This window comes from Monodelphis domestica, chromosome 1, assembly GCF_027887165.1.
Source record: "Monodelphis domestica isolate mMonDom1 chromosome 1, mMonDom1.pri, whole genome shotgun sequence".
In the NCBI taxonomy this organism is placed as follows: domain Eukaryota; kingdom Metazoa; phylum Chordata; class Mammalia; order Didelphimorphia; family Didelphidae; genus Monodelphis; species Monodelphis domestica.
In genome coordinates this window covers 35,160,127-35,175,306 of record NC_077227.1, presented here as the reverse complement: position 1 = coordinate 35,175,306, position 15,180 = coordinate 35,160,127, and the positions used below count along the sequence as shown (strand labels likewise).

Below are 15,180 nucleotides of genomic sequence, written 5' to 3'. Positions count from 1 at the left end.
GCATGCTGCAAGAACTTAGTATCTACTGGAGATGGTGGAAGACACAATCAGGTGGCTAGAATTATCCACTCCGAGTGTACTGTCTTTTATAAATTAACAGATGGCAAATCCCCATACACAATCCCCAAGAACATCCATGGGAATTCAACAAATCACATTTCCCAATAAATTACTCATCTAGATACACTATGCAGAAACTCCATACATAACTTTATTGACTGCTAAAATGTTATTTAATCTGTTTCCGAGTCATTTGTAAAATGGGGACAACTAATGCTAAAGTCATTTTGCAACACCAATCCACTGATACTGTAATGTAAAGGATGATAATAATATTAGAGAATATGTTTTCAGGATGATCACAAAGAAATCTGTAGTATAGTAATGTGTAAGTCAATATATAAAAATTGAACAACCCAAAGAAATTTATTTCATATATCTTAAAAGAAAACTTTTATAAAAGGCCCTTCTTGTAACATTTTAAATATATATTTGATTCAAAGATAATTCTGTGACTAAACTAGCCTGAGCATAGGTTGACATGCTAAGAAAGATTCAAATGAATCTGTGATTCTATTGGGTTAAGAGTTTCTTCCAATAATGAAGGTCACAGCCCATCTTGGGTGACTCTTGTCTATATCTTCCCATAGGTTCACTACCAGGGGTCCGCCATGAGCTGGAGACCCTCCTCACTTTCTCTTGATTTTACAAGGGTTTCAGCAGAGCACTCAAGCTATTTACCCCTTTCCCTTACTATGTGGACCAGTCCATCCTTTCTTCCTCTCATTCAATTCAGTGATGGCATCATTTACTTTTTATTCATTCAGTGGTTATATGCTCACACCCACCATGCATCTCTCTATTGCCCTCTGTGAGGTACTCATTTTAACTCTTCAGAGGCAATTATATTTCATGTCTCACTGATATATGGCAACACTGATAATTTTTTGGTGGATTTATGGGGCAAACTTTATCTGTATAAATGAAGGAGTAATGCCTACCTCTGGAATTTTGAGATGGTTTACCCTCATTGAGGAACAAATGTCCCTGAGTCACGCTGTTTGTCTATTCCTGCTATTTACAAGTTCTTAAGAGTTACTGATAAAACCAATATCATATGATTCTCAGTGGGCTCAGCACCACTTTGTATAACTTTTTTTTAATTGAAAATTTTAATTTAATTAATTTAGAATATTTTTCCATGGTTACATGATTCATGTTCTTTCCTTCCCCTCCTTCTCCCCTGTAGCCAACATGCAATTCCACTGGGTCTTACTTGTGTCATTGATCAAGACCTATTTCCATATTATTGATAATTGTTTTGTGTGACTTAATGGACAGAAAAGAATGTTCATTGTCTCTGTCATCATAAGTCCACACTATACGCTCTTGACTGGCTTTCTTCATCTCAAACTCTATTCATGCAATTAAGGAACTATCAGGGTCCTACAAACACTGAATAAAAAGGTCCTACAATCTCTTAAAGAGTCACTAAGAAGCCAAGTCATCTACATCTTCCCTTTAGAGTTCTACAGGTTCCCCTTTGAGGTCTGAATGTATTTTCTCCACTGCCATTTGTTGAGCCCCTATTTCAGGTTCATTCCCACCATTACCAGGTGCTAGTACCTAGTATCTCAGTTCCATTTAACCCAATTAGCCCCAATTAGCTTTTATAGAGCACTATTTACTTCAAAGATATAAGAAGAAGAGAAGTCCCCCCACACACACACACAGGCACTCCTGTGTGCTCAGACTCAACAGTTTCAACATAGCTCTGGTCCTGCCAAGCTCATATCCAAATGTGGCACTGCTACCAAATGAGTCGCCTGAGCTACCAAAAACTTCCAGAATGGTAGAAGGCCAAAAGACCCTCCCAAGGAGAAAAGAAAATGCTCTCTTTTCAGGATTATAATTCCCAGGATTCACAGTTAGGTTTCTGAGTCTTTCCAAGCCTGTAGGGAAATGTACCCAGTTATATTGGCATTTAAAAGATGGGCTAAGGGTCAAAGAAAGAGGCTTACCCTTTCCTGAAGAAAATCCAGCCCACTTTTCTTCTATTCAACCTTGGGCCCAATTCAGTGTCTTTCTGTCAGTCCCATGTCTACCTAGTGATGGGCATCCATCTGAATGCATGTTGAGAATGCATGATGGATATTGTTCACTCACTTGGTCTTTCCTGGGTAGGTGGACAGGCCAAACTTCTCCAAATGGTTATAGACCCTTTCTAGGAAGTTCTTCAGGGACTTCATGCACTCAACACACAACACCATCTACCAAAAAGGCATATGGGTATGGGGGCTCTTCAGCAGGGATTCTGGGATGGATCTCTTACAGCAGAGAGGCTTCACCCTGTTTAGTACTCCCAGGCTGAATATTATCAAAGGGTCCTTGAATAGGGTTATTTCTAGTGTTGTATCTTCTAAGGAATCTGAATGATTTTGATGAATGAATGGCAGAAACCTTGTTGCAAAAGAGCCTATAAGTATCATTTCATTCTACTGACTCAAATGCTTTTTCATAATGCAAAAGCAATAAGCATTATGGAAACTTGTAGTCTCGACATCTTTCAATTAAATGCAAAATGGCACAGATGTGGTCCATAGTTGAACATCATTTACAAAAATCTGTTGGATTTCAGGAGCTTTCTTCTTTTAACTTTATTTAGGAAGGCAGCCTAACCTCAAAAGATAGCCAACCTCAGAACACAAAAGATGGGCTCCGTTCAGATCCTACCTCTGGAATACTTGCTATGTAACCACAGATAAGTCCTTCAACCACTCAGCACCCCAACACAATATAGACCAGTAACCCATCTGCATTTTGGGAAGGAGCATCCATACCAGAAAAACCAAACCAAACAAAAAACTCCCATCCCTAATGGCAGTGACTTGACCCACAATGAACAGTTAGTGTCAGAATGTATTCATTTAAATATATGATATGTCTATGACTGTCAGGGTCCTACAAGCCCTGAATTTAAAGATCCTCTTAGGTAGGCACTTCTGACAGAATCTGCCAATCAACAGTATGTATTAAGCATCAAGTATATGTCAAGCACTGTGCTAAAAGATGGAGGTACAAAAATAAGGGTCTCTACCCTTAAGCATCTTAAATTCTATAGGTGTCAACATATATACCCAAATCTATCCACAAAAAGTTATATGCAAAATGCACATGAAATAAATTCAAGATGATTTTCAGGGAGAAAGTACTAGTAGCTGAGGAGATCAGGAAAGTTCTCATGTAGGAAGTGGTAACCGTGCTGAATTCTTGAAGGAGACTAGAAATTCTAAAAGGCAGAAGGAAGGAGGGAGTACTTTGCAGGTCTAGGGGGACAGAGGGGCAGAGAGAGCCAGTTAGGCTAGATTAAGGAGTACGTGATAAAGGATAATGTATAATAAGTTTGGAGAGGTAGTTTGGAGCCAGGTTGTAAAAAGTTCTAGGACCCAAATAGAGGAGCAAGTATTTGATCCTAGAGGAAGAACAGGGAACCAGTGGATTTATTTACTGAGCAGAGGCATGACATGGTAGGTCCTGCCCCTTAGGAATATGACTTTGGCAGTTGTAGCAAAGATGAACAGGAAAAGGGTCATATGATGGTGTCAAAGGTGCAGTGGTAGCTGACCTTACAATATAGAGCAATCATTGTACAGCCATTTGCTCTCTTCTGAGGTCTCATCTAGTGTGCAGCCCAGTCTAATGCACAGCTCCTTCCATGTAGACACAAATACCAAATATGGGCACAAAAGGGGAAACCAGATTCCACAGAGCTGCAGTATTTTGCCCCCAAATCTCACCCAGCCTTTTTTCTCTTTTCTTTTACCATGATTATCTCCACAGCCAGTGTATAAGGGCCAGTGTAAGGAACACCAGCCGAGAAGTCTAGCCTCTCCCTGCCTTTTTCATTCTGTCTATGGGGAACCACAGAGTGGGAGAGACTTGATGTCCTCATTCGGGTCACTGGCAGCAGCAGCTGTTGCCTTCCTACCCTTGCTGCTGATCTCATGTGCCTCCCTCATTGTGGTAATGACTACATTATTCTAATGCTGAATCTTTCTTGAGGGGATTGGCCAAATGGTGTTCATCAATATTTCTCTACCTCTCCAAGAAGCCTCAATTAAAGTAGCTGCTAAAAATAAACCAAAACACTTACTAGAATGAGAGTAGTTAAGAATAAAGATACACTCAAATTGAGAGAATCAAAGGGCTGGGAGAAATCTTAGGAAGTCACCCTGCCTTTGTAGAGTAATTAAACCATTCTAGGCAGATGTGTTTCTCTCCTATTTTTAATAAAGCTTTCAAAGAAGGAGGCTAGACAACTTCCTCTATGAGATTTAACTTATCAACACCCTTAAGTACTTACTAATATCAAACCTAAGGAGATGCAACTAAAATCCTTTGTTGTTCTACCCTCTTTAAAGATATAGGGCACTATTATCTAAAGGATAGACCTTAAACTATCATTGGGATAATTACTGGATGATTTAGCTGCCTTTTTCTCCTTTAGTTTAAATAATGCTACTTTCTTTACTTTTCATGATTTATTTTTTAAACCTTTACCTTCTGTCTTAGAATCAATACTATGTATCAGTTCCAAGATAGAACAACAGTAAGGGCTAGGCAGTGGGGATTAAGTGACTTGCCTAGAGTCACACATCTCGGTGGTATCTTAGGTCACATTTGAATCCAGGACTTCCTGTGTCTAGGCCTGGCTCTCAATCCACTGAGCCATCTAACTGCTCCCCTCATGATTTACTTTTTTAGAATTATCATCATTAGTCAGGGTGCCTGTAACTTAAATATGAGGAGGAGATTGGGACTTGAAACTTAAATTGTGTGCTATGAGGACCTAAACTCTGAACTCAATCCCCTTTTCCTGTCCAGGGACTAAGGTGTGGAGGAAGAAAAGAGGAGTGTGTTTCCTATTGCTGGTGGGAGAAGACATTCCTAAATTTGGTATTATGCCTTTCAAATTAAATATTTCTGTGGGAAAAAAAAAAGAATTTTCATCATTATCTTCTGGAACCACAGCACAGGGACATAAACCTAAACAAACTACATGGGGGTAAGCACTTGTGTACTGTCAAGCAAGTGCTATCAAGGACCTGGGGGCACTTAGTTAATATCATCTCATTCATAATCTAGTGTATTTCATTTGCCTTTTTTTTTAAAGAGCCCCAATGAAATTGAATCGTATTATATTGTCAACAGTAAGCGTCAAACCTGTTTCTACCATGTTCACAGAAAGTCTTTCTCTATTTTGTGGTTTGTGCTTCCCTCTATTCCCTTAAAAAACAAAACACTCCCAAAGAAAAGCAAATGGTTTAAAAATACATTAGCTGTTGCAGCACCAGCCTGCTTTCTACATTGCTACAAATCAGAGATGCAGTTACTTTTCTTCTCAATTCATTTTCTTTCTGAAACAGGCTTCTTTCTTTTTGTATTGATAAATAGTGACCACCAGAGGGCACTTACATTGATGAATACTAAACATATGGGAAAATTACTCACTTTGGGCATGTCTGCACTGCTGAATTCTCTCATGGGAAAAATCATTAACGCCCAAAATAGTGTGGCTTTTGGAGACTGCCAAAATCTACAGAGATTTCACTGTAACTGATGATAAAACAATTTGATAGTACTGGTAATTTTCCACCACCAGTTTTCAAAGAGCAGATGAGAACAAGGTAGGTAAAATTTTAAGTGTGATTTCTGTCCCCCAGAAAAAAACCAAACCATTTTGTCCTAAAGAAATGCTTTAAGTCCCCCCTGGAACTTTTCCTTCTTAACCTTGTTTTGGAACTAGAAATTAGAGTTCCCATTTCCATAGTGCTTTATGATTTGTAGAGAGTTTTCTTCATCCTAATCCTTCTAGGCAAGTAGTGAAACTATTACTACCCCCATTTTACAGGTGGAAGAAACTGAGACTCACAAGGGTGAAATGACTTGACAAAGGTCTTAAGAGCCAGTAAATATCAGAGCTGCAATCTGAAGCTGGATCTTTCAATTCTAAAGCCCAAGCTCTTTCCTTCTGGCCCATCGGCATAGCAGAGAGAGTGTTGGACTTAGTTGAGAAGACCTGCATTTGCATCTTCCATAAGATACTTGCTAACTCTGTGATCCTGGGCACTTGCTTAACTTAACTCTGTGCTCCAATCTCATCTGTAAAATGAGTAGAATAGCATCTACCCCCACAGGATTGTCGTGAGGACCAAAAAAGATAATGTTTAGGGTACAAAGCTTTCTGTTGCTATCAAAATGCCCATTACTATTCTTAGCCATGTTTCCAACTGATCAAATTGCTTTAAAAAAAGATAAAAGATGATGTTATAAAATGTACTTTCACTCACCTACAAAATGGGCTGGGAACAGTGGGTATCACATAACAAATCCCTCCATTCAGGCAAAACGACCTGTGATTGGGGCCACAGGGCTCTTCATGATCTAGAAAAGGAACAAACACAAAATACAGAGAGAATGTGAATACATTGTTGGCATATAGAAAGTGAATTGTTTTTCCCCCCTTAGGACAATGGTAAAAAGCAATTCATTTCTTGGATTTAAGTATTTAATCTATCAACAAACATTATTAAGAGCCTACTATGTACCAGGCATTATGGGTATATATATACCAAAACAAAAATGAACTGGCCCTTGCCTTCAAGGAGTTTACATTCTATCAGGGGAGAAAGGGACTCCTGGGAGATATATGGTAGATGTACAATTGGAAAGACTTGGCAGTCAATTAGATCTGTACAGTGAGGGAGAGTAAGGAGTTGAGGACAGGTCCAGGGTGGCGAACTTCAGTGATTAGAAGAATGATGGTACTTTATTAGCAATAAAGAAAAAGGAACCATTTGAGGGGGAAAGTTAATCATCACTGTTTGGGATATGCCATATTTGAGATGTCCATGGGATATCCAGTTGGAGATGCTCAATAGGATGCAGGAAATATGGGGTTATCGCCCAGAAGAGCAACTAGGGCTAGAGACAGTTGAGAGTCATCTGCATAAAGAACCTATAAACTTACAAACCCGTAAATGGAACCTATGGAAGTAGATACTGTACCAAGAAAAAAGAAGTCTGAAGGGAAGAGAAGATTCTTGGGGGACACCCCCTGTTAGGGAGCATCTATAATATGAATGATGATGACTCAGGAAAGGCACCTGAGAGGAGTGATCATGAAAGAGTATCCAGAAGCTTAAATTAACAGCTTAAGAGCAGCTAGGTGGTGCAGCACATAGAGCTCCAGGACTGGAGTTAGGAGGATTTATCTTTGTGAGTTCAAATCTGGCCTCTGACATTTACTAGCTTTGTGACTGGGCAAGTCACTTAACTCTGTTGGCCTCACTTCCTCATCTGTTAAATGATATGGAGAAGGAAATGGCAAATCAGTCCAGTATCTTTGCCAAGAAAACCCCAAATGGAGTCACAGAGAGTCAGATAGAACTAAAATGATTAAATAACACAAAGGTTAATGGTGCCATTTCCAATAGAGGACAAGAAGGATAGGGACTGAGAAAAGACCATCAGATTTAGTAATTAAGAGATCAGTGGCAACTCTGGAGTGAATAGTTTCAGTTGACTGATGAGGAGGGAAACCACATCATGGAGTGAATGAGAAAAGGAGTGGAGAAATTCTCTGTAGATGGCTTTTTCTAGAAATTGGCTAATAAAGGGAAGAGGGCTGTTGGGTTCTAGCTTACTTCCTTTCTCACTCACCTCTCAAACCTCAGAAATCTCACTTCTGGCCTCAGCACTCAACTGAAATTTTTCTCTTTGAAGATTCTGATGGTCTCTTAGTTGCCAAAGCTGATGGTTTTTTCTCTTTCTGCCCTTTCTAAAACTGTGCAACAGCTGGTGCTGCTAACTACCTCCTCTGCCTGGTTATTCTCTTCTCTCTAGGATTTCATCACATTCCTCTCTTGATTCTCCTCCCACCTCCTAGATTATTATCAACACTGCACCCCATAAATGTATGTTGAACCCAAATTTCTATCCTAGTCCCCCTTTTCTTTTCTCTCTCAACTTTCTGCTTTGTGACTTCATTAGCTCCCCAGATTCAATTACCTCTACACAGGTGACTCTCAGATCTACATGGCCAGCATTACTCTCTCCCTGGAGCTCCAGTCTCATATCATCAATTGCCTATTGGATGTCCTGTAAGCATTTCAAATTCAACATGACTGAAATAGGAAACAGAATTCATTAACTCTCTAACTCCCCTTAAACCAATCCCTTAACTCTATTTCCCTGTTTCTCAAGACACCATTAGCCTTCTGGTTTCCCAGGTTTGCAATCTTGGATATCTCACTCCCCTTCACCCCATCATCCAATCTGTTGCTGAGTCTTGTCAGGTTTATATAGACAATACATACCCCATCCATCCCTTCTCTTCACTCATAAGACTACCACCCTAGTTCAGAAGCTCATTACCTCTCCCATGGACTACTGCAACTTCCTACTTCCTAACTGTTGTCCCTTGAGTCACTGTTCTTGCAGATACCAAAGTTACATCTCTAAAATACATCTCTGACTATGTCAATCCCTAGTCAATAAATTCCAGTGACTCCCTGTTACCTGTAGGATAACATTCAAACTCCTCTGTCATTTAAAGTGGGATTCGTGACCTTGTTCCAACATACTTTGGCAGGCTTATTATATGGGATGTCCCAAAGGTTATCTGTAATAAAATTCAGCTAAGACCCTGGAAACATCCACTCTATAGTCCAGCCAATCCTTCTCTTCTTCACACTTGACACTCCATTTCCCATACTTATGCCCAACCCTCCTCTGCCCCTTCCAAAGTTTCCTTCAAAGCAAAGCTCAACTCAAATAACACTTTCTCCTTCTTCTGACATGAGACTCATCCTGATCTCCAGCTGCTCAAACCCCCTGAAATCAAGTTTTTTGCAGGTAGTTATTGGGGCATCCATTATTTCTTCTGATAGAATGGAAGTTCCTTAAGGGCAAGAACTGTTTCTTTTGGAGGCTTATATTTTTAGTGCCAAAATAGCACCCAACACACAATAGGTAGGTAGTACTTTTTAAAAACCCTTACAATTGGTCTTAGAATCAATACTGTGTATCAGTTCCAAGGTAGAAGAGCAGTAAGAGCTAGGGAATGGGGGTTAAGTGACTTGCCCAGGGTCATACAGCCAGGAAGGCCAGATTTGACCTATCTCCAGGCCTGGCTCTCAGTCCACTGAGCCACCTAGCTGCCACCAAGACTTTTAATGAATTGACTGATTTATAATTATTTTTTCAAGGCAAAAACGTTCCAAGTTTGAAAGTGGATGATATGTGGTAAAAAATTAAATGAAAAGTCAAATACAATAAACTTCTAGACTTAGGCATTGAGCAAAATCTGGTTCATTCTATTGTGACTCTAAAGGGGTAAAAGAGAACACAGAAGTCAAATTAGCAATTCCACAAACAATGTATATGGTACCTGGTCAAAGTTACAAAAAAAATTAAGAGCCAGAAAAGGAGAAGCTGAATGAGCAAGCCTATTTTTAAACAAAGATAATCTTATTCTCTTAAACAAATTTTTAATTGAATGCTTTTAATAACCCAAATAGGTGACTGAAAAATTGCATAGGAAAGGTAACATTACGTTGGAATCTCAGAGCCAACTCCTCTAAACTTTCCAATGAGGGTGGAGCATAACCATATATACTTCTCAGCCAAAACTTGCTAACTTGTTTTTCCTCGATCACAACCAGACATGTCTGAACACTGAATTGTTTCCTGACAAAGAAAGCTGACCTAACCTGAATCACTATCTCTGAATCTCTTTTTATTCTAATTTCATTAGTGAGTTGATTAGGAAGCTAGTATCAGAGACAGAATAAATTAGAAGTTCCTTTTATGAGCAAACCTAATAAAATACCCAAATCATCCCACTATACCTAGGATTTATTTTGTAAACCATATATTCCAGCTATTCCTAGCAAATTCAGACTGAGGTGGATTTTCATCCCAAGAAAAGATTTCAGTTTTATCAACACAGCCAGTGCTTACAGAAACATGTTACACATTTGATTTTAAACTATACAAACTTACAAGAAATTACCTGTTGGCATCTTATTTTGAAAGTCGAATCATTCCTGGTCAGAAGGTGAAGGTTGAAAAACAGCACCTGAAAAATGTTTTAAATTTCAGCATCTCCCTTCCTCAGGGTGATGAAATGGACAATGCATTAAAATCACTCCTTAAAAGCTAATTCATGCAAATAACCAGCCCATTTGTATCTGTAATGTCATAAATAATTCCAGGGTTGAATATGAAGTGCTAAGCAAAACAGCTCATCTGAATAGGGAAACAAACGAGAAACTAAGTAACAGAAATGCACTCTTATGGATTAATTCTCCTGACTTGACATTTTTAACCCTTGCTTCTCTAAAGCCATTGAGAATTCCTCCTTGAAGAGAATCTAGCAAGAATTTAGAAATCACTAAAACTCTAATAGCGAAAACATGGAATTAAACTAAGTTTATATTTTATAAAATAATATTAAATGAAAATTCATTTCGTTACTATGTTATTTAAAATGGAATAGATTGTTATTTAAATTATATTATATAAATATATATCTTACTAAATTATACTGGCTTTCATTGCTAAAAATCCTTAGGAATCGTTTTTAAAAAGACTTCTTTAAAAAATCCAGTGATCTCAATTCTGAAACGTCAGAAGACAATGGTCAAAAATGGTTTCTACGGATAACTGGAAAAATACGATAAAATGTTTAAAAAGCCAGCGGCTGCTTGCTTTCTTCTGGACAACCGAATGTGACTACTCTTCTCCCCTTTAGCTAGAAAGGGCCATTTCTGCTTTTTCAAACCCCTTTCTTGACTTTTGTACTTCCTGCAAAGTAAACTTTCCTCAGCTCATTCAGGACTCAGATTTGGGGATTCCAAGTATTCTGAGGAAAACTACGGCAGGCAGCAGGGTCTATCTCACCACCGACACACACGCGTTCTTTGCCAACTTCCCTGGGATCTGGGATCTGGTACAGCCGAGTCCCTAACAAGCCAGCTCAGCAAAGCCCCGCTCACCCCCAAAGCGAGTCATCGCCGAGAAGCCCGCCTGACCTGGGCTGATGGTGTGTCCTTACAGGAGAAATATTAGCGGGGCGTTCTAGTTAGAAGGGGGGGATTCACGCCTTGGTGCTCCTTGCTAGGGCTTAAGAAAGAACTCTGAGTCACCAGCTCGGAGCCTGACTGACAGGTGGATTTCCAAGGTCTCCACCCAAAGGCGGGCTTCTGGCAGAAAAGAAAACCATTCCGGGGAGGAATCGCTGCCAGCCCAGCCGAGTTTTAAGCAGCTGTGGCGGCTTACCTCAGGCCCAGAGGAAACTTGCTCCGGGAGCCATGGGTTCAGAGGCTTCCGCGGGGCTGCCGGGGCTTGCATTTTGTGGCTAATGACAAGGAACTCGCTCGCATGGTTGTGGGGTTCGGTGTGAGCGAGGTGGACAAGCAGAAAGGTGGAGGTGCGGACAGAGGTTGGGCCCAGGCCAGGAAGGAAACGCCCCCATTTTTTGTCCACGTGGTCAGTTTGCCCAAGGACCGGGGTCATCTTTACTCCTGTGGACATGCAGGCTCACTGCAGAGGCCTGGCCAGGTGGCACGTCCTGGGGTCCGGGACTGGGGAGGAAAGAAATGAAGGAGGCAGACTATGCACCAGGCACTGTTCATCTCTATAGGTCTGGGGGCGGAGGGAGGCGGGTCCACACAGATGATCCAGACGGGGCTCCCCCAAATGGACCATGATGAAATCAATGGGATGCAGTCGTTTGTCTCAAACGGAAAACAGTTTGGGGGTGGGGGGAATCCGCAGATATCACCAGAATCTCTATATATTAGCAGTAAAATACAACAGGGAAAACCCTGGAAGAGTCTCAGAGGCCACATCACAGATTGGGAGCAGGAAACGACCTTAGAAGTCATCTCATTTTACAGATGAGGAAACTGAGACCCAGGGCTGGGACTTGCCCAGAGGCACACGGTTTATAAGTGTTTGAGGCAGGATTTAATCCCTGGTCTTCCCAACAGCAAATCCCTCAATCAACATTAAGTGCCTACCTATTCTGCGTGCTTAGATATAAAGAAAGATAAAAGATCCTTCTCTCAAGTAGGTAACTTAATGAGGGAGACAACAAATCACTTAGCTAATCCCTTCATATGACAAAAAATATTTTCTAACCCTTGCCTTCTGTTTTAGAATCAATACTGTGTATTAGTTCCAAGGCAGAAGAGTGGTAAGGGCTAGGCAATGGGGGTCAAATGACTTGCCCAGGGTCACACAGCTAGGAAGTATCTGATTCTTAAAAAAAAAAAATTATTTTTATTGTATAAATTGTAATAAAATGTGTTTGTAAAATAATAAATAATAAAATAATAAAATATGTATATAAAATAAAAATGTAAAAATACAATAAAAATTTTAAAATTTTTAATTAAATTTTATTTTTATTGTCATGCAAATCACACATCTCTATGGGTCACTGTTGTAAAACCAAACCCATACATAACCCAAACCCCAAAGTAAAACCATAATTTCACTAATGTGAAAGATGATTCCAACAGTTCTTTCTCTGGAGGTGGATAGCATTCCCCATTGTAAGTCTTTCAGGATTGTCCCAGATCAGTGCCTTTCTGAGAATAGCCAGGTTTTCACAGATAATCATCATCTGAGGTCACATTTGAACCACCAAGAACCTCCCATCTCCAGGCCTGGCTCTCTATCCACTGAACCACCCAGCTGCCTCCTCATTGGACAAATTTTTACAACAAATTTTATAGCAAAAAATTTTTTTTACAAATGTTACAATTGATAAATTTGTAAACCATGGTGTCAGTGACTGCAGTGTGATTAAAACAGACAAATGGGGACCAAGCATATGTCTATTACATACATGTCATATGTGTGACACTGTGCTAGGCACTGAGGGGCACAGTGATACAAACAAGATGCTCCCTGCCTTCAGGAAGCTTACTGTCTATGGGAAAACAACATCTACCCTTATTATACATAAACCCAAGGAAAGCAAATACAGGGTAATTTGGGAAAGGGTGGGATTTGAAGCTGGGGGTGGAAGTCCAGAAGAGGCTGATGTCAGAATTGGAGCTTAAAATGAACTTTGAAAGAAGCAGGCCATTCTAACAGGCAGAGGGCCAGGGTCTGACTTGGCTCAAACCAGGGTCTGGAGAGTTTGCTGTTGCCACAGCTCCTGCCAATGCACCCCTGAACGCAGGCATTTAGGTAAACAAAGGAGGGACTTTGTCCATCAGCTAAAACACATTCAGAAAGGAACTTTGTGGGAGGGAGACATGACGAGCTCTTGTTTGGGCTGGGGGGGATCTGTTTGCATTTCTGTTCTTGCCATATTTTCTCAGTAAATATTTCTTTCATAAAAGCTAACTGATGCTAACTCACTAAACTGATAGTGGGGCAATAATCATTGGGCCAGCTACTAATGATACAGGGGAAAAATTAACTGTGAAGAACTCACTGGAATAAGGACTCAAGCTTGATGGCATTAGAAAGATCCCCTAACCTCTCTGGGATGCCCCTAGTACTCTAAAGAGAAGATTTGGCGAGCCTCATTTTCGAGTGGGAAGGGGGAACCCAATTTAGTGTTAGAGGGAGCTGAGATAAGGACTTTCAGTCTTTTGTCACTACATTAGCACTCATCTAAGTGGCACAGTGGATAAAGCACCAAGCCTAGAGTCAGGAAGACCTGAGTTCAAATTCAGCTCCAGTGCAACCCTGGTCAAGTCACATAACCCTGTTTTCCTCAGTTTCCTTATCTGCAAAATGAGCTGGAGAAGGAAAGGGCAAACTGCTCCAGTGTCTCTGCCAAGAAAATCCCAAATGGGATTGCAAAGAACCAAAAAGAACTAAACAGCAAGGCTGTATTTGTATTTGTTGAGGATTTTAAATAAGCAATCATAAATTAAAAGAATGAATGAGACTGGGAAAAAAGTAGGCAAAATGCCTTATCTTTGTTCAGCTTCCTTCATATTCAAGTCCACTGAACTCTGTTAAAATGGGCGACTGTGTGTGTGCCAATGGACAGTGCTAAAGTGTCAAACTGCCATAGCCTGGGCGTGAAAGCAATCCTGAACAATGTTTTACTTGAACTCTGGCTGGGTTGGCTTCAGGAAGGCAGAGAGGTTTTCCCTCACATAATCATGTCAGGTATGCAAAGCATCCTGATGGCTATCTCTTCTAAAACTGGGACTCAGGCAGAACAATGGGTTGCTGTAAAAATGAGGCTACCACATGCCTGGGGGAACTCCTGAAAGATAACATTAGACCCTGCTTAGCAGCTCTAACCTTTAAAAATTCCAGGACTTGCATAACGCCAAAAGATGCTCTTTCTCTGGCAAAACCTTCAAACATGTACATTAATGACAACAGCTGGAGTGTCCCTGCCATTTTGTTCATCCTTACTTTCTGTCTTAGAATTAACACTGTGTATTGGTTCCAAGACAGAAGAGCGGTAAGGGCTAGGCAATGGGGGTCAAGTGACTTGCCTAAGGTCACATAGCTAGAAAATATCTGAGGTCAGACTCAAACCCAGGACCTGTCTCTAGGCCTGGCTCTCAATTCACTGAGCCACTTAGCTGCCTCCTTGTCTATGTCATTTTAAAGAGGTTATATAGAGCAAATCAAGAACCCCATAAAGGGCATCATACAGGGTATCCCAAAAGTCTTGGTGAAGCTTTACACTATGAAAATTTATTAAATTATTAATATTGGTGCTTGCTAAAGGACTGATATTAAAACTATTAAATCTTAAAGTGATACCAAGACTTTTGGAATCCTTTGTTTAGTTGGATATTTAATGACCCCACAAACATAACTGAAGAGGAAAAGAGTGCAAGGCTTACAGCCAGGAGAGCCTTGGGTTCAAACTCTTGCTCTGCTATTTATTTGCTACTAATGTGACCTTGGGAAGGCACTTGAACACTGAACCTTAGTTCTTCCTCCATAAAATGAAGGGATTGGACTAGATCCTAAGGATTCCAAATCCCTTCCAGAGCTAGTTCCATGGTGTGATCACATTCACGATCTGTAAAATAGAAGCAAGACTATCAATCAATCCATAACTGTTTATTTAGTCCCTACTGTGTGCCGGCACTGTCCAGAGTACTTATCCCACAGTGTTGT

At 40.3% G+C, this 15,180-nt stretch overlaps 1 protein-coding gene across 9 annotated transcripts in view; it reads right to left on the bottom strand.

Moving 5' to 3' along the window:
• NRG4 (neuregulin 4) overlaps positions 1-15,180 on the bottom strand; it is a 115,554-nt gene that overhangs the window by 55,588 nt on the left and 44,786 nt on the right. For 2 of the 9 annotated variants that reach the window (XR_459869.3, XR_008911716.1), the window contains exons 1-3: positions 11,344-11,635; positions 10,066-10,141; positions 6,351-6,444 (exon numbers count right to left, since the gene is read on the bottom strand). Coding sequence is in view for 1 of the 9 variants with exons in the window: in XM_056796923.1 (XP_056652901.1) it covers positions 6,351-6,444; positions 10,076-10,085 (104 nt within the window). In the remaining 8 variants the exon portion in view is untranslated. Of the gene's footprint in view, positions 1-6,350; positions 6,445-10,065; positions 10,142-10,600; positions 11,036-11,096; positions 11,312-11,343; positions 11,636-15,180 lie in introns of those variants that run through there. The other 7 variants (XR_008911722.1, XM_056796923.1, XR_459868.3 and 4 more) reach the window with 6 other exon arrangements.